At 46.2% G+C, this 18,761-nt stretch overlaps 2 protein-coding genes and 2 long non-coding RNA genes across 12 annotated transcripts; 2 read left to right on the forward strand and 2 right to left on the reverse strand.

The window, feature by feature from the left end:
- Positions 1-4,186: 4,186 nt before the first annotated feature.
- Positions 4,187-4,931, reverse strand: LOC112343446. The gene is made up of 2 exons (XR_002991283.1): positions 4,587-4,931; positions 4,187-4,362 (listed from the first exon to the last, which is right to left on the reverse strand). It is a non-coding gene; the product is annotated as an uncharacterized LOC112343446 (long non-coding RNA).
- Positions 4,932-7,029: 2,098 nt separating this feature from the next.
- Positions 7,030-7,316, forward strand: LOC9652862. Its single transcript, XR_002991285.1, has 2 exons — positions 7,030-7,142; positions 7,194-7,316. It is a non-coding gene; the product is annotated as an uncharacterized LOC9652862 (long non-coding RNA).
- Positions 7,317-12,319: 5,003 nt separating this feature from the next.
- On the reverse strand, positions 12,320-13,914 carry LOC9652832 (probable Xaa-Pro aminopeptidase P). 9 transcript variants are annotated; one of them, XR_002991280.1, is made up of 6 exons: positions 13,614-13,914; positions 13,388-13,513; positions 13,170-13,240; positions 13,054-13,112; positions 12,760-13,000; positions 12,320-12,705 (listed from the first exon to the last, which is right to left on the reverse strand). XR_002991280.1 is itself a non-coding variant. In XM_024666907.1 (4 exons), exons 1-4 carry the CDS (start codon positions 13,857-13,859, stop codon positions 13,108-13,110), a joined length of 387 nt encoding a protein of 128 aa, XP_024522675.1. In that variant the 5' UTR covers positions 13,860-13,911; the 3' UTR covers positions 13,002-13,107. The 9 variants fall into 9 exon arrangements, 3 of the variants coding, with proteins under 3 accessions (XP_024522675.1, XP_024522673.1, XP_024522674.1); XR_002991279.1 differs by having other exon boundaries at positions 12,320-12,720; XR_002991278.1 differs by having other exon boundaries at positions 12,320-13,000; positions 13,231-13,240; positions 13,614-13,911.
- Positions 13,915-14,398: 484 nt separating this feature from the next.
- LOC9652863 (abscisic acid 8'-hydroxylase 2) lies at positions 14,399-16,287 on the forward strand. The gene is made up of 9 exons (XM_024666914.1): positions 14,399-14,595; positions 14,643-14,952; positions 15,011-15,166; positions 15,223-15,483; positions 15,551-15,640; positions 15,694-15,772; positions 15,835-15,941; positions 15,988-16,106; positions 16,161-16,287. The coding sequence occupies exons 1-9, from the start codon at positions 14,399-14,401 to the stop codon at positions 16,249-16,251; spliced, it is 1,410 nt and encodes a 469-aa protein (XP_024522682.1). The 3' UTR covers positions 16,252-16,287.
- The last annotated feature ends 2,474 nt before the right edge of the window (positions 16,288-18,761 follow it).

Consider the following 18,761-nt stretch of genomic DNA (forward strand, 5'->3'; position numbering starts at 1 on the left):
TTGGTTAAGAGGGCAACCCTTAACCCAATTATGTCCTTCACATTTGAAACATTTACCCTACCTATTACTCTGGTCTTGATATGCCACTTTTTTACCAAAGGTCACCATTTGATAGTGCATTTTGGTAAGTTAGGCTTTTGTCTCTTGTGTAAGGGTTGTGATCAAGCTCTTGACCTCCTCTAGCATCTTTTTTGTAATAGCATTTTTCACATTTTTCGATTGTCACACAGATTCCGCTACTTTTTCCACCTTAGTGTTTCATAAAAGCATTTTTAGAGTATAAACTCAATTGCCTACATCACTGCTTGTGCATATGATTCTTGCAAGCTGTTCTTCATGCCATCCCTTAATAAAGTTTTTAATCCTTCTATGAAATACTTCTTAAGACACCAATTAGTAACCATAGATAGTCCTAATTACACTACAAGAAAACTTGATTTAGCCAATCATTAGCTATATGTTAGCTACTTTGATTTAGCAAAGTCTTTGCTCTAACCAAGGCCAAGAAACACTGACTACTCCTATGCGAAATTCTTGCAAGTTACAATAGAAATAAACAAGGATTATTTAATGAAATTGTTCAAGAATACATTATTCCTAGTGGCCAATTATGAGTTACACAAAGCTTTCCAAAAACTAAAAAACCAATTACAATTTTACTAGCACTCATAATCTCCTTATTGTTCACTAAAAATCACTTTAGAAACACTTTTAAATGTTTTTAAACACTGTTAATCACTTCAAGAAAAGGGTGAAGCCTAGTATAACACTTCTTTATTGTCACCTTTCTTTTTATAGTCAACTCTCTTACCGCTTTAAATCTTTATTGTCCTGAAGTGTAGATTCTCTTCCCACAACTCCTAGAAAATATCCACACATCTCCACATCACACCCTAAATGCCATGTCAATCAAATATAACTTCAATTATTTCCAAGATTTAGACAGCATTGGCATGCATATTGGTTAGAACCACATGAATTACACTTTTTAACTTATTCTAGGAAATGCTTTCAACTCTATGAACCACCCATTAGATGATGAGCTTTTAAATGAGGATATGAAATCAAAAAGAGAAATGCATAGTAGATTCATACTCTTGTACCCATTGATTATCAATTAAAGAAATGCTTGCACACAAGAATTTTGTGCATGGAAAGTAATAAAAATAGTTATTGCTAAAGGGAACTAAAATAAGTGGTATGTACTTTTTATTTTAATCAATTGTTTCTAGCTACTAAACAATCATTAGTTTACAGCATGGCAACCAACATAAGGGAATTGAGATTTGCAAGGCCTGGCTTTAGAATCTAGAGATGTGATTAGATCCTTTTTCTTTCATATAGTTAGAGCTACAAAAAGGTTACAAGGAGCCAACTTGTACTTTGAGCAGATTAGCTCCAGTGATGGAAAGACTGAGAAAGGATGCGTGCACACATGCGTCTCTTCACTTTCAATGGCCTACAAAGAAGAAACTTTTGGCTCATGAGTGAAAGAAAAGCTGATTTGATCACCTTTGCTTGGCTCTACACTGTCAAAACAAGCTGTGTGATCAACAATAGCTTTAAAATCCGCCGCTTCTTCACAGTGTTCGTGAACCAAAAGCTCCAGCAAGGGCCATTTGAAGACGGACGACCAACGTATGCTTTTCTACCAAGGCGTCCATACCGAAAGCCATGGCTGTTCCTTATCTAAGAAAAAAAAAGAAAAGAACAAAGAGAAAGGATAGAAGAAAATCGAAGAGAGAGCTCTTACCGCTCGTTCGCTTTGGAAGTGCACACAAAGTCCGTTCCACTGCACTAGCTGAGAAACCATTCGATTCAATCGATTTCCATCTGATAATACACGTGGCACTATATAGGCAGTTTGATCCAAGCTATAAGTCATCAGTGTCATATACCTGGAAAATAAATCGCATCCTGTTAGCACAGCACAAACGAAAACATTTGATTCGTGGCTTACTTTTCTGGGGAAGGGATCTTGCTCGTCTACAGCAGTCAGCTTCTTCGTGATCAGGAATAGCAATGTCTTACTATTACTGTTGAATTTAGGAAAAACGTTTCGTGCGTACTGCTCCGAGTCCCCATCCTTTTGATTGAGTCTTTATGTGTTCCTCTTGTAAAGGAACGGCTTCACCAGACCCAAGTTCTTGTCCTGTGCTTAACAAGTTAAGGAGATGGAGATTTTTCTCTTTTGTTACATTTCTAAAGGTTTTCATGACTGGTAAGGCAGCGTTGGAGATCCGTGATGTTGCGACTGTTGGACACAGTAACCAACTCCATATAGCTCTGCAAGTTGTGAGGAATCTAAAATACTGACGGTAGAAACTTCAAGCTACCTGACAGCATCCTTTCAAATTCCCCTGGATGATGGAGGGAGTGTACTTTGGGACCACACGCCACTGGAGATGAGGGAAATTGCCAGCATGCTGAAACATAAAAACTCAGAAGAGAAAAATACAGACATTCACTTACAACATTAAACAGCCATGCAACTTCATTGAGCATGGTTATCACGATGCCAGTAGCACCAGCTGCGGAAAGTTTCTTTCTCGCATCCGAGAACTTCGTTGCAACATCAACACCAGTGTAAATCAAATTGTACACTCTGGGCGGACAAGGTCTCCAATCTCGTCAACCAAGTTGCGATCAACAAAAGTGAGTTGAATCTCCTTGGCTGACAAGGTTCACCTGAGCTCCTCCGCACCATCATGGGTGACAAGAAACTGTCAAGACAATAACTACATCAGAACGGAGGTTTAGAAAAGCAAAAGAAAAACTGTAGCTCAAAAAGATTGTTTAGACACCTTATAGGATCGCCTATAGCTCTAGATTTAGGGTTTAGGGCATAGGGTTTCACATATCTCTTCATATTTCTCTTCATATATCTCTTCATATATAGATTTAGGGTTTGGGATATAGATCCAGTTTAGGGTATAGGGTTTCACATATCTCTTCATGGTATCGGAGCCCTGAGGGCTCTAGATCCTGGGATGATGGTGCTGGCTGAGGAAGCTAGCGAGGATGACGATGAGTGACTAGATGTGGCTGAGAGGTGCCAAGATTTGGCACTGCACTGCACTGAGCGCCAAGATAACAGCACCAGCAAGCTGAGCAAGGCGCTAGGGCGTGATCTAGCAGAGACTGGCCCGAAGGCACTGGCAGAGGCACTGAGAGAGGGCTGGCGCGAGGCACCGAGCAGAGGTGAGCGCTGGGCACCCTGTAGGGTAGAGGTGCGAGGCTGCAGGCAGAGGTGCGAGGGCTTGGAGCACTGAGTGAGGCACTAGCGTGAGAGAGTGGCCTAAGGCATTGGCAGAGGTGCTGAGAGGAAGCACCGAGCAGAGACTGCACTAGGGTGCTGAGCAAGGCACTGGCAGAGTTGCTAAGAGAGGGCAGAGACTGCATTAGGGCGCTGAGCAAGGTGCTAGGGTGTGCGATGCCCTGCAAAGACTGGACAGAGGCACTGACAGAGGTGCCAGACACTTGACACTGGCCGAAGGTGAGTGCTGAGTGTAGAGGCACAAGGGCTTGGAGTGCTAGGACTGGATAGAGGAGCACGTATGGAGCGTTAGAGTGCTGTCCAGAGGCAAGCAGGCAGAGGCAATGCTGAGTGCTGGGCTGTGAGAGGGCTCTGTAGCAGAGGAAGAGAGCTGTTAGGGCTCTGGCCGAAGAGGCTTGATCGAGGTTGAGATGATGGGAGCTTCAACTGAGGACGGTGAGAGATCAGAGGTATTCCTTGGTCCATCCTTGCTGTGTTTAAACAAGTGTTTCTTGAAAGGGAGATCTTGATAAGCGGCCATCGGACAACCCAGGAGGCAGAGTTATAGGTTCTTGAGAGGGAGACAGATTCCTATCATGGATACGAAAGAGTGCTTGGATGCAGAAGGAGAGTGATCTCAGATTCATGTTATCAATACGAGAGAGTGCTTAGATGCAGAGGGAGAGTGATCTTAGATTCATGTCATCTAAATCGAGAGGGAGTGTTGAGGTATACACTCTCTATGACATGATCCTAGGTGGCAAGCATGCCATTTCATTGATCCAGGTGTAGGCTAGAGACATGTCTCTTGATTATGTATATATAACTATGATATTATATATGATTATCCTTTGAGTCATCCTTGTCCATCATAACTTCCACTCTTCTTCTTTCATAAAATAGATATACAGAAGCTACAATAGACAAGAATGACTCAAAGGATAATCATATATAACATTATAGTTATATATACATGATCAAGAGACACACCTTTAACCTAGTAACATTATGTCATAGAAAGCATATACCTCAACACTCCCTCTCGATCTCAATAACATGAATCTAAATTATCCTTGTCTATCATAGGTTCTGCATATCTCTTCAACCTAAAAGTTAAAGAACAACATATAAGTCAAAGTGAAGCATTCCCACAAAGATGCCACCAATCATGCAATGACCGGCAAAAGAAAAAAAAAAAACATAACTGAAGCACTCGGCTATAAATTCACTCCGCATATGCAGCAGTGAGCTACTTACAGAAAGGAAAAGAGGAAACAAGAAAAAAAAATCCTAGACTCCTTTTTCTCTTTCTCAAGGAAGACGCAAGTACCTGGTGAGCGTCCTCCGAAGGCACGATGTAAGCTTGGACACCCGATTCGCTCATCAATTTCCTCAAATCCGCCAGCTTCTTAAATTCCTTGTCTTTGACATTCTTCCTCGCATTCCTGACGGACGAAGGCTCTGCCGTGATCCCGGGCCCCGGATTCCTGGATCCCGAACACAATGCTGTGGGATTTCGCCTTCGAGATGGAAATCGAAGAGGAGCGTCTGATTCCAGCGCCAATGCCCCTGCGCGCGGCAGCAGCTGCGAGAACCGAATGGCGGCCCGGGCGATTGGAAATCCAAATACACCTCAGCAATCACGCGCTCCCGAGCAGCACCATCGCGGGAGGGCGAGAAGCCCTAGAGCTTGAACAAAATTTTTCTTCACCTCCATTTTTTAACCAGCTCTCAGATCTGGAGCTCGATTCCAAGGACGAAAACAATTCGATAAACATCATGTTATCAATGGGACTATTTTCTCCAAATGTGACAATTGACTAGCTTTCTTTTAAGTATTATTCTGAGGACTTAGTCTTTGCCATTAATGTTCACCATAAAAAATTTAAGAAATAAGACTTTTAAAAAACTCACAACAGACTATTTCTCCAAATGTGACAATTGACTAGTAAATTTTTTATGGAAGCTTACCTTGTTAAACATTAATGGCTGTTAACACAAAGACTGAGTCCCCAGAATAATAATTTAAATTTTTCATAAACGAAAAAGAGAGAAATAAGACTTTAAAAAACTCACAACAACCTTTCAAAAGAAGTCAACTGAAGTCTGGATTGAGCAAGATATATTCAAGAGGCTAATGTTAAACTTGTGCAGTGAGTGCTTCGTTCCTTCTGGCAGCATGGAGCTCTTCCTGCAGTCCTGGATTGCTCTGTACTTTCTCGTGTTTCTACTCTCTTTGTGGCTAATCTCCCGAAAGTTCTACAAATCATCCACGATCAAGCTCCCGCCAGGAAGCCATGGCTTGCCTCTTGTCGGAGAATCTCTCTCTCTCTTTTGGAGATCCCCTCTAGACTTCCTCAGCACTCGACGCAAACGGTTCTTCTGTGACTTTCGCTTCGATTTTACTTTAACTAAATGTGATCATTTTACAGATTTGGAGGAGTTTTCTGGAGTAACTTGCTTGGATCTCCCACCATCGTTGCAACAACGGTAGAGTCGGCCAAGTTCTTCCTCAGCTGCGCTGACTGTGGCCCCTCGGGTTTGTTTGCCCGATTGATTGGGCCAAAATCTTTAAGCGAGGTCATCGGGAGTGAGCATGCCCTCTACCGGAGAATCCTTCTGGGGATGATGGTTCCAGAGACGCTCAAGTGCCACGTCCAAATGATTGATACCTTGGCTCAGGAGACTCTCGAGTCGTGGGGGTCGAAAAAGACGGTGTCGGTTATGGAAGAAACTGTCAAGGTTTTCATCACGTCTTTGTGTCGCTTGATCGTTTGATCTGGTTTTATACTCTTGCCAGTTTAGCTACTGCACGGTGATTGGATTAGTGTGCCAGAAACTCCTGCCCTCCACTCCGGCGATGATCGATCTCATGCGAGACGTCCAAACGATAGAGAATGGGGTGCTCCAGTTTCCAATCGACTTACCCTTCTCACCTTATCGCAAAGCCTTACAGGTTTTTGCGTGGCTTTTTTATCTTTTAATTCTGGATCTATTGTTGTAATTGAGCAGGCCAGGGCAAGGCTGCACAGATTCTTGGATGGGCTCATCAACGAGAGAAGGACCGAACTAGCTGCCAATGGTGAAACGGACAAAGACGCGCTGGACGAGTTTATTATGCACAAAGATGACAAGGTTGGATTCCTCTCGAATCAACAAGTGGAGACAATCTCATGACAATGCTGTTCGGAGGCCACCACACCACAGCTCTTGCTCTCGTGTGGTTGATCAAACACTTGAATGAGAACCCACAAGCTTTCAAGGAAGTGGAGGTTATTATTATTGTTATTATTATTATTATGATTTTTTAAAAATCTGTTTTGATTTCTAGGAGGAGCAAAGGAGAATACTTCTTGGTAAAAGCTCCACCAAGTACAGCTTAACTTGGGAAGACACACGACAGATGCCAGCCACTCTAAGGGTTGTGGACTAAGCTCCAATTTTATGTTAGATTTAATTGGAGTGGTTTTGCAGGCTGTTCATGAAAGTCTGAGGCTTTCTAATGTTGTGGGGGTGGTGACACGTAAAATCACTAAGGATATCAGCTACAAAGGTTTTATTACATATGATTGAAGCTAATTCCAATTGTTTGTCTACTTTGTTGGTGTTAACAGGTTACACCTTGCCCAAAGATTGGATGATTCATGTCTATATGCCACCAATCCACTTAGATGACAGCATTTACCCCAATGCAGCAAAGTTTAATCCATCCAGATTTGAAGTATGGTATTTTTCATGTTTATACTTAACCAAACCTTTTATTTTAGGTTCCAGCTAAAACTGGCACATTTATTCCATTTGGCTATGGAGATAGAATATGCCCAGGAAGAGCATTAAGTCAGTTAGAGCAAATGATTTTCATACACAGGCTTATCACAAAATACAGGTAAATTCTCTTGCTCCTCTGTTGTCAACAAATTGTAATCTTTGATTGAAGATGGGAGCCTGTCAATCCAAACAGTAAAACAAGCTACTGGCCAATGCCATCCGTGAAAGATGGATACCTCGTACATGCTATGTCCATTTAGAAAGAAATAACAAGAAAATAAGCCTTAACTGATATTTAGGGTTAGACCAAGTAAATTCTGCACAATAAGATGATTTCTATTCAAATTCCAAATGATCTTCACAGAAGTCAATAAGATAAATCAAACGTGTTTGCGCATGCAGGTCTCGAACCTATTTCTATACTTCTGTTTTGGCCCATGCAGGTTTCCAACTTGCGGTTTTTAGCGGCACGCTATGACCCACTAAGCTAATAGGCCTTTGTTCTGATTACAAATGTTGACGCCTTCTCTCTCGCAGCGTCCAGCAAATCGGCCATGCATTCGTTGTGCTCCACTCCAGGACTCGTTCCATACCTGGAGCTCATCGACTTCAGAAGCTCACGGCCCCTCTCCACGAGCCCGGCATGACTACAAGCATCCCGCCAGGAGGCCCTCGTCCATCATCCCACCAAAGAGATGGAAAACCTCTCCCGGCGTGACTATTTCCTGCCAGCGACATCCAAGTTACCAAGTTCCTCTCTGGAAGCGAATCGAAATACCTCGTGAGCTCTGGACACCATCCCGGACGCCAAGTCCACGAGTTTGCTGCCGACCTGTGTCTCGCACTCTACACAAGTATCAGCGTGGAAGGTGCCGGTTTCGATCGAAACTCCGTCCCGGCAGGCTCCCAGTGCTGCGACGAACGAGGCCGAGTTCAGATGGCATCCTTCATGTCGCATTGGATCAAAGAGCAAGCCTTTTTCACCTTCACTATTTTCAACGTATCCCGCCAGGACGCCGCTCCATTCCATCGAAGGGGCGGCCTGCGTACATGTCCACCAAGTTGTTCGTGAGGAAGAGGTCGCAGCAGCCATACCTGATAGCTTCCGACTGTACGGTCCATAGAGTTTATCTGAACTTGATTGGTGCTGGATTTCTTCTTTCGCTGCGAGGCCGGTGCAAGCTTTCGATGCAGCAAGAAAGCTCCGAGCATTTGGTCGGCAGTTTCTCGCTCTGGACAGCGCTCATGCTGGGATACGCAGAAAATCGCGAAGAAGATCTGGAACGGAGGCTGTTTACAGAGCTAAGACCGCCAAAGAACGACGTTGCATGACTCCAGTTTGTCGATCCTCTGGGCTCCCACACTTGGAGTACGCATGCTGGCCATGAGCAGGCTGGTGTCAAGTCCTCTTCTCGCCGCCTAGGCATGAACAGCCATGCCTTTCTCCAAAGCAAAAGCTTTGATGAGCCTCACTTCTTTCTACTGCAAGCCTTGAGAACTGCCACAAAACTCAGATGATCCGGTTGGAGCCGAGTCGAGAGACATCGAGAGAAAACCTCAAAGGCCACTTCTTCTTCGAGGTTCGTTGCATATCCCAGCACTAGGGAGACCGTGTTTGGAGAGATGATCTTCTCAAAAGCTCTGCGAGCATCGGCCATGCTCCCACACTTAGTGTACATATCCACCGACGTGTTTCCAACAGAAACATCACTCTCGAGCTACTGGGAAGAAATTTCTGGAATCCTCTTGCGGAAGCTCGCTTACCTGATTTCGAGAGAAATCTGGCGGCTGGATCGGTCGCGTCATTCCATTCTTCGCGGGGAAAAATGCTAGAAAGCTCTGCACTGCTCGAAGAATTTTAGCGAGAGCAAGCTGCCATTGCCCGAGAGCAAGAAGAGAAAGAGCGCCCGAGCGGTATCTTCTTTGTATTCCCCTTAGCTATCTTTAACTGAGAATGCATGCGTTTCAGGAATCGATGTTGCTGAAAATCTATCGCTGCGGTACAAGCATTTTTCCATTTTAAGGCTCTAAACTCAAGAGAAACGTATCTCAGAGAACTCAGTAGTTTCATCGTCAAACAAAGTCGTTTGACCCCGTGGAAGACGATGAGAATTGTAAGAAACCTCACATGGTCAGTCGGTTTATCAAGGAAGACTCAAATCTGAATGGTTTCATGGCGATCCAACACCCGAGGCCACCACACAACCTACTTCGTTCATTTGCCACCTTTCGGTTCTGCTGCTATCGGGCGCAGGAAACCTAAGGCTTGGAAGTGGGATTTCCAACCGCTTCTACGAGTGATCAGGAGATACCACGAGTGCATGGGCCCAGTCCGGACCAAACGAGCCTCGGCAACCTGGTCGAGCTCGAGAAATCCGGCAAGCACAGGCAAACAAACACGAAGCAAACAAGGTGAATACCGTTACCTTATGACAGTGCCTTAACACCGGCGTTCTAAGGATGGGGATCGTGTTGGAGGCGTGTAGAACGGCGTCCGAGTTTATCCGAGACAAAGATCGCAACAAATGTATGCTGGTAAGTTTCCATTTGGTTTGTAACTCCGAGAAATCTCTCTTTCCATCGGTGGGTTGTTCGTATGCAAATGGCAAGGGCACTGGCATGACAATATCATCCATGGGAACGTACCGTTTTAATCGTCAAGCCAAGCATTCCACTCGGGCTCCATGCTGCAAGGAAGACCCAGCCGACACTTCTGAAAAACTTCGAGGCATGGCGAGTGATTCGTCCGGCTCGTTTTTGAGATTCTCCCTATCCATCCTTGATCGCGTGATTCTTCCTTCTTTCTAGCCTCCACCGCCATCGACGCGCAACGCCCTCGGCCCTGGAGCGAACTAGTTCCTGATGTGCCAGCATTCAGGCTGGATATTTGGGCGCGGCCGAGCGATTGTTCTGAGATGGCGGATTTCCAATCCGAGGAGAGATTTCCTGCCCCAGCATTGGACGAGGCGGCGGTGGAAGGAAGAGCATTGAAAGGTGAGAGAGATCTAAACAACCTGGAATTTTCTAGCATAGAAAGTAGGTTATATAATGGGCCTGGATGGCCTCGTGGGCGATGGAACCAGGGCTATCGCTGCGTTTTGGAAGCCGGATCCCGCGACTCTGTGTATTGGCGACGGTGTGCTGCTCGCGGATGCAACTGGAACCTCCATCTTCGACGTGGAATCCACCGGCAGACGGCAGTCAGGAGTGGCCTGGGCGATGGCAGCTCCAAAGACGCAGCCATGCCCATCACTGCTGAAGAAGAAGAAGTACAAATACCAAATTGGGCAGAGATGAGCCGCAAGCGGCTCGAGGCATCGCGGCAGCTGGACGAAGAGTTCCGCCGGGTGTTCTTCAAGGCCGAGGGAGCTATCCACGCTTACCACAACCGGGTAAAGGAAGCAGCCGACGATATCCGGGTGCTCGAGGCCGAGGCGAGCAAGTTCATCGGCTGGTTCTATCGCGTGGGTCGCCAGGATGACGAGGAGCTCGACGCCACAAACAGGTGCGGAATGGTGACGCTGGTGAGGCCGGATGGAACTTGCGTCACGAGCTACGCTTGCATGAAGAAGAAGGCGGAGGAGGAATCCGATGGCAAGCGCTACGTTGTGTGCGTGGACGGGAGGCGATACGAGTGCGTGTCAGAGGTGGCGGGTGGAGTGGGAGTTTTAACTCCCGCGCAGGGATGCTCCCAGAGCTTCTCGGCCTGCGCGGTGGTGGCGCCGATGCCAGGGCCGTGGGGGCCAGGATCGAGTGTGGAGCGCCAGTGATGACTCCCAGGGGTAGCTTGACGGGCGTGGTGGTGGGATTTGGGAAGCTCAGGAATGACAAGAGGAGGTCCAAGAAACTAAAGCCGCCATACAATTTTCCCATCACCAAGGGAGACTTTGGGCCCTTCTTGGAAGGAGTGCCGGAATCCATCGCCAAAGGTAAGCAAGCTTGTTGAGGCATTTGGAGTGATTTTGTTTGTCAGCAGATTGCAGGGTCGGGGTGGAGGTGAGTTGCTTGGTGTACTACAATACCGTCGAATGCAAGATTAGCTTCCCAGCTATCGAATGGAGGGTATGTTTCTACTATTATGATCCTTGTCAGTCAACTTACACACTTACGTGCAGCACAAGAACTACTTCAAAGCAGATGGTACAATTGTTCGGTTAAGCTGCGTGGAACACCGTGATCGAATCCTTCGCCCTCGCGGGATTGGTAGAGCGGCGCAAGGTCGCGCTCGATAGGGATCAAGCCCGATGGATCCACGCTTTGGGACTCAATTCTTCCTGGGGATTTCGGCCTCGATCCGGGGAAAGAACACTATAGCTGCCTTGTATTCCATGGCGGCTGGATTGGAGGGAGCGGCGGAGAATGTGGTGCCCCGGAGTGGAGCGCCATACGTGATCTTGTCGAGCGCCATCGCCGTGGAATCCTTGAAACAATAGGATATACTGCATAGGATGATTTTCATAAAAGAATAATATTTGAAAGATATCGTATATGAATAAAACGCGCCGGCGGACGATCCAGCAGCCCCGTCCATTGCGATGATCCTGGCAATGGATCCAGCGAGGACGAAGACTATGTTGCCGGTGGCGAGCTCGGCACTCCAGGAGGAGGAGGTAGGCAAACACAGAAAAAAAATCGATTTCTTTTCTTCCAGATCGACTTCGTCCGTGGTTTTCCAGGGAAATGATCACGCTGCTGTACGTGGTATCTTCTTCCATTCTTTTCTCTGTCGCTGGGATCTCTTAGATTTTATCGTGTGATAGTTTTGATGGTCTGTGAATGCAGGTGACTTGTTACCTATGCATATTTCATTGCTGCAAAATGTTTGCCAGTTTTGATGCAATGTAGCGCTTTTTGTCTTCCTGGTAACTTTTCTTTTCTTACTTTCTGGATTTTCACGCACATCGAATATTCTTCTAATGTATTCTTCCTATCCTCGCCGGCATTCGATTCTCTCAGCTGCTGCCTCGCGCAGGGGCCCTGCCGCCACAGTCTCCTGGAATCTTCTCCTCCAATCCTGGGCCTTCGGGAGGAAATGATCCAATTGATCGTGCAGGGCGCTATCTGGCAAATCGATTCGTGCCATGCACCGGGACTTCATTGGGACGAGGAGCTCGACGCCAAAGTGTGTGGAATGGTGAGGGCTGGTGACTTGCATGAAGGCCAAGCCACACCACATATTAGGCTCGCCAAAAAATCTCTCTTTTGCCTCGCGAGCTTTTGTTTTGCATGGATGATGCTCCAAAAGGCCAGGTTTCAAAGCAGATGCCAACATTCCTCCGTAACAGACCATCTTTGGAAAGATAATAAGCTGGCATTTTGAAATTTATCTCTGGGAGCAAATGATATTCCAAAAGACCAGATTTCAATAAAATCTTTGCCTCGTTCCTGGCAGACCATCTTTACAAAGGTGACATGTCTCATCTCCTCGAACGTTTACCTCGCAAAAATTCGAGCTCAAAAACACTCCGGTGATCCAGATGATAAGGAACGTCAAGGTGGAGCTAAGACATAGCCATCCTCGCACAAACCTTTGCAGGTTTCAGCTGAACATGTTTGGAACCGTTTGAAACGCGTTTGGTCTTGGAGCCGAACCTTCGCAAACTATTATACTTGAATGGGTGCCAGCAGTCAGGATGGAGATTCTGGTGAGGCCGAGCGATTGTTCTTGGTGATGTTCTTTCCTGAAGCCTCACAGCCTACAGCAATTCAATCAATCACGCAATCATGCATAGTACCTCAGACTGGCAAAAGAGAGTGTAGATGTTCTTGAGCACGGTGGTGGTATCGAATCAAGCGAAGTCTTTCTCAGCTCGCCTAGGTGAGCTGTGGAAGGAGCCACTGCTGCCCGTTGCCAGACTTATACATCTCCGCGAACAAAATAAACACAGCTTTCCATCCAAACGTTGGCCTGCTCTTTACCATAGGCTGGGCCGGATCAAGTCCGCATTCTCAGACATTCATCTTGTGTACACATCACTGCCCTCAAATGCTTAGTCACTGGCTTTTCTCTTTAGAAACTCAAGCCTTACCTGGAAAGACCATGATGCCTTCCATCAATACACCAGTGATCAATAATGGATAAATCATCCTGGTTGAGTCAGGACAATTGTTAATCACTGAGAGTTTTGCTAAACTGCTATCTGACCTAAAAGTTAAGAAGCATCAATTCAGAAAGTATTTTCCAATCCAAGTTGCAATCTCATCACCTTGAGTTTCCTACATCAACATATAAATCAAGGTGAAGCATTCCCCGCAAAGATGCCAATCATGCAATGACCGGCAAAAGATAAAAAACAAATATAACTTTGGTTAGAAAAATGCTCACGAAAAGAACAGGAGAAAGCATGAAGTTGAATCAATCACCTGAAGATAGTATCGACCATCCGTCCAAAGCGCAGCCTTCTCCAAGGTGATCACAGCAGTTCCTGCGCTTCCCGTGAATCCTGAAACGTAAGCTCGTCGCGTGAAGCACTCGGCTATAAATTCACTCTGCATACGCAGCAGTGAGCTACTTACAAAAAAGAAAAGAGGAAACAAGAAAAAAAATTCCTAGACTCCTTTTCCTCTTTCTCAAGGAAGACGCAAGTACCTGGTGAGCGTCCTCCGAAGGCACGATGTGGACGAAGGCTCTGCCGTGATCCCGGGCCCCGGATTCCTGGGTCCCGAACACAATGCTGTGAGATTTCGTCTTCGAGACGGTGGAAATCGAAGAGGAGCGTCTGATTCCGGCGCCAATGCCCCTGCGCGCGGCAGCAGCTGCGAGAACCGACTGGCGGCCCGGGCGATTGGAAATCCAAACACAGCTCAGCAATCGCTCGCTCCCGAGCGGCACCATCGCGGGAGCGAGGAGCCCTAGAGCTTGAACAAAATTTTCTTCAGCTCCATTGTTTGACCAGCTCTCAGATCTGGAGCTCGATTCCAAGGACGAGAACAATTCGATAAACATCATATCAGAGGGGACCTAATGGGACTATTTCTCCAAATGTGACAATTGACTAGTAAATTTTGTATGGAAGCTTAACTTGTACATCATGAACATTAATGGCTGTTAGCACAAAGACTGAGTCCTCAGATTAATACTTTAAATTTTCCATTAAAAAAAAGAGAGAAATAAGACTTAGACTATTTCTCCAAATGTGACAATTGACTAGTAAACGTTGTATGGAAGCTTACCTTGTACATGATGAACATTAATGGCTGTTAGCACAAAGACTGAGTCCTCAGAATAATACGAACAAAAAAGTCAGAAGTAAGACTTTAAAAAAACTCACAACAACCTTTCGAAAGAAGCCAACTGAAGTCTGGTTTGTGCAGGATATATTCGAGAGGTTAATCTCAAACTTGTGCAGTGAGTGCTTCGTTCCTTCTCGCAGCATGGAGCTTTTCCTGCAGTCCTGGAATGCTCTGTACTTTCTCGTGTTTCTACTCTCTTTGTGGCTAATCTCCCAAAAGTTCTACAAATCATCCACGATCAAGCTCCCGCCAGGAAGCCATGGCTTGCCTCTTGTCGGAGAATCTCTCTCTCTCTTTTGGGGATCCCCTCTAGACTTCCTCAGCACTCGACGCAAACGGTTCTTTCGCTTCGATCTTGCTTTAACTAACTGTGATCATTTTACAGATTTGGAGGAGTTTTCTGGAGTAACTTGCTTGGATCTCCCACCATCGTTGCAACAACGGTAGGGTCGGCCAAGTTCTTCCTCAGCTGCGCTGACTGTGGCCCCTCGGGTTTGTTTGCCCGATTGATTGGGCCAAAATCTGCAAGCGAGGTCATCGGGAGTGAGCATGCGCTCTACCGGAGAATCATTCTGGGGATGATGGTTCCAGAGACGCTCAAGTGCCACGTCCAAATGATTGATATCTTGGCTCAGGAGACTCTCGAGTCGTGGGGGTCGAAAAAGACGGTGTCGGTTATGGAAGAAACTGTCAAGGTTTTCATCACGTCTTTGTGTCGCTTGATCGTTTGATCTGGTTTTATACTCTTGCCAGTTTAGCTACTGCACGGTGATTGGATTAGTGTGCCAGAAACTCCTGCCCTCCACTCCGGAGATGATCGATCTCATGCGAGACGTCCAAACGATAGAGAATGGGGTGCTCCAGTTTCCAATCAACTTACCCTTCTCACCTTATCGCAAAGCGTTACAGGTTTTTGCGTGATTTTTTTATCTTTTAATTCTGGATCTATTGTTGTAATTGAGCAGGCCAGGGCAAGGCTGCACAGATTCTTGGATGGGCTCATCAACGAGAGAAGGGCCGAACTAGCTGCCAATGGTGAAACGGACAAAGACGCGCTGGACGAGTTTATTACACACAAAGATGACAAGGTTGGATTCCTCTCGAATCAACAAGTGGAAGACAATCTCATGACAATGCTGTTCGGAGGCCACCACACCACAGCTCTCGCTCTCATGTGGCTGATCAAACACTTGAATGAGAACCCACAAGCTTTCAAGGAAGTGGAGGTTATTATTATTATTATTATTATTATTATTATTATTATGATTTTTTTTAAAACTGTTTTGATTCTAGGAGGAGCAAAGGAGAATACTTCTTGGTAAAAGATCCACCAAGTATAGCTTAACTTGGGAAGACACAAGACAGATGCCAGCCACTCTAAGGGTTGTGGACTAAACTCCAATTTTATGTTAGATTTAATTGCCGTGGTTTTGCAGGCTGTCCATGAAAGTCTGAGGCTTTCTAATGTTGTGGGGGTGGTGACACGTAAAATCACTAAGGATATCAGCTACAAAGGTTTTATTACATATGATTGAAGCTAATTCCAATTGTTTGTCTACTTTGTTGGTGTTAACAAGGTTACACCTTGCCCAAAGATTGGATGATTCATGTCTATATGCCACCAATTCACTTAGATGACAGCATTTACCCCAATGCAGCAAAATTTAATCCATCCAGATTTGAAGTATGGTATTTTTCATGTTTATACTTAACCAAACCTTTTATTTTAGGTTCCAGCTAAAACTGGCACATTTATTCCATTTGGCTATGGAGATAGAATATGCCCAGGAAGAGCATTAAGTCAGTTAGAGCAAATGATTTTCATACACAGGCTTATCACAAAATACAGGTAAATTCTCTTGCTCCTCTTTTCTTGTCAACAAATTGTAATCTTTGATTGAAGATGGGAGCCTGTCAATCCAAACAGTACAACAAGCTACTGGCCAATGCCATCCGTGAAAGATGGATACCTCGTACATGCTATGTCCATTTAGTAAGAAATAACAAGTTACAAAAGAAGACCAAGTAAATTCTGCACAATAAGATGATTTCTATTCAAATTCCAAATGATCTTCACAGAAGTCAATAAGATAAATCAAACGTGTTTTGGCATGCAGGTCTCGAACCTGTGTTCTATACTTCTGTTTTGGCCCATGGAGGTTTTCAGCTTGCGGTTTTTAGCACCACGCTATGACCCACTGAGCTAATAGGCCTTCGTTCTGATTACAGGTTGTTAATGTTGACGCCTTCTCTCTCGCAGCGTCCAGCAAATCGGCCATGCATTCGTTGTGCTCCACTCCAGGACTCGTTCCATACCTGGAGCTCATCGACTTCAGAAGCTCACGGCCCCTCTCCACGAGCCCGGCATGGCTACAAGCATCGTCACACTGTCCGCCAGGAGGCCGTCGTCCATCATCCCACCAAAGAGATGGAAAACCTGTCCCGGCGTGACTATATCCTGCCAGTAGCGACATCAAGTTACCAAGTTCCTCTCTGGAAGCGAATCGAAATACCTCGTGAGCTCTGGACACCATCCCGGACGCCAAGTACAAGTCCACGAGTTTGCTGCCGACCTGTGTCTCGCACTCTACACAAGAATCAGCGTGGAAGGTGCCGGTTTCGATCGAAACTCCGTCCCGGCAGGCTCCCAGTGCTGCGACGAACGAGGCCGAGTTCAGATGGCATCCTTCATGTCGCATTGGATCAAAGAGCTCGCAAGCCTTTTTCACCTTCACTATTTTCAACGTATCCCGCCAGGACGCCGCTCCATTCCATCGAAGGGCGGCCTGCGTACATGTCCACCAAGTTGTTCGTGAGGAAGAAGTCGCAGCAGCCATACCTGATAGCTTCCGACTGCACGGTCCATAGAGTTTATCTGAACTTGATTGGTGCTGGATTTCTTCTTTCGCTGCGAGGCCGGTGCAAGCTTTCGATGCAGCAAGAAAGCTCCGAGCATTTGGTCGGCAGTTTCTCGCTCTGGACAGCGCTCATGCTGGGATACGCAGAAAATGGCGAAGAAGATCTGACGGAAGCTGTTTACAGAGCTAAGACCGCCAAAGAACGACGTTGCATGACTCCAGTTTGTCGATCCTCTGGGCTCCCACAGAGTACGCATGCTGGCCATGACCAGGCTGGTGTCAAGTCCTCTTCTCGCCGCCTAGGCATGAACAGCCATGCCTTTCTCCAAAGCAAAAGCTTTGACGAGCCTCACTTCTTTCTACTGCAAGCCTTGAGAACTGCCACAAAACTCAGATGATCCGGTTGGAGCCGAGTCGAGAGAAATCGAGAGAAACCTCAAAGGCCACTTCTTCTTCGAGGTTCGTTGCATATCCCAGCACTAGAGCGTTCCAGGAGACCGTGTTTGGAGAGATGATCTTCTCAAAAGCTCTGCGAGCATCGGCCATGCTCCCACACTTAGTGTACATATCCACCGACGTGTTTCCGACAAAAACATCACTAGATCGATGCTCTCGAGCCACTCGGAAGAATTTTTTGGAATCCTCTTGCGGAAGCTCGCTTACCTGATTTCGAGAGAAATCTGGCGGCTGGATCGGTCGCGTCATTCCATTCTTCGCGGGGAAAAATGCTAGAAAGCTCTGCACTGCTCGAAGAATTTTAGCGAGGGCAAGCTGCCATTGCCCGAGAGCGAGAAGAGAAAGAGCGCCCGAGCGGTATCTTCTTTATATTCCCCTTGGCTATCTTTAACTGAGAATGCATGTGTTGCTGAAAATCTATCGCTGCGGTACAAGAATTTTTCCATTTTAAGGCTCTAAACTCAAGAGAAATGTATCTCAGAGAACTCAGTAGTTTCATCGTCAAACAAAGTCGTTTGGCCCCGTGGAAGACGATGAGAATTGTATGAAACCTCACATGATCAGTCGGTTTATCAAGGAAGACTCAAATCTGAATGGTTTCATGGCGATCCAACACCCGAGGCCACCACACAACCTACTTCGTTCATTTGCCACCTTTCGGTTCTGCTGCTATCGGGCGCAGCAAACCTAAGGCTTGGAAGTGGGGTTTCCAACCGCTTCTACGAGTGATCAGGAGATACCGCAAGTGCATGGGCCCAGTCCAGATCAAACGAGCCTTGGCAGCCTGGTCGAGCTCAAGAAATCCGGCAAGCACAGGCAAACAAACACGAAGCAAACAAGGTGAATACCGTACCTTATGACAGTGCCTTAACACCGGCGTTCTAAGGATGGGGATCGTGTTGGAGGCGTGTAGAACGGCGTCCGAGTTTATCCGAGACAAAGATCGCAACAAATGTATGCTGGTAAGTTTCCATTTGGTTTGTAACTCCGAGAAATCTCTCTTTCCATCGGTGGGTTGTTCGTATGAAAATGGCAAGGGCGCTGGCATGACAAATCGTCCAACCGTTTTAATCGTCAAGCCAAGCATTCCACTCGGGCTCCATGCTGAATTTGTGCAAGGGAGACTCAGCCGACACTTCTGAAAAACTTCGAGGCATGGCGAGTGACTCGTCCGGCTCGTTTTCGAGATT

This window comes from Selaginella moellendorffii, unplaced genomic scaffold (assembly GCF_000143415.4).
Source record: "Selaginella moellendorffii unplaced genomic scaffold, v1.0 SELMOscaffold_150, whole genome shotgun sequence".
Lineage (NCBI taxonomy): Eukaryota > Viridiplantae > Streptophyta > Lycopodiopsida > Selaginellales > Selaginellaceae > Selaginella > Selaginella moellendorffii.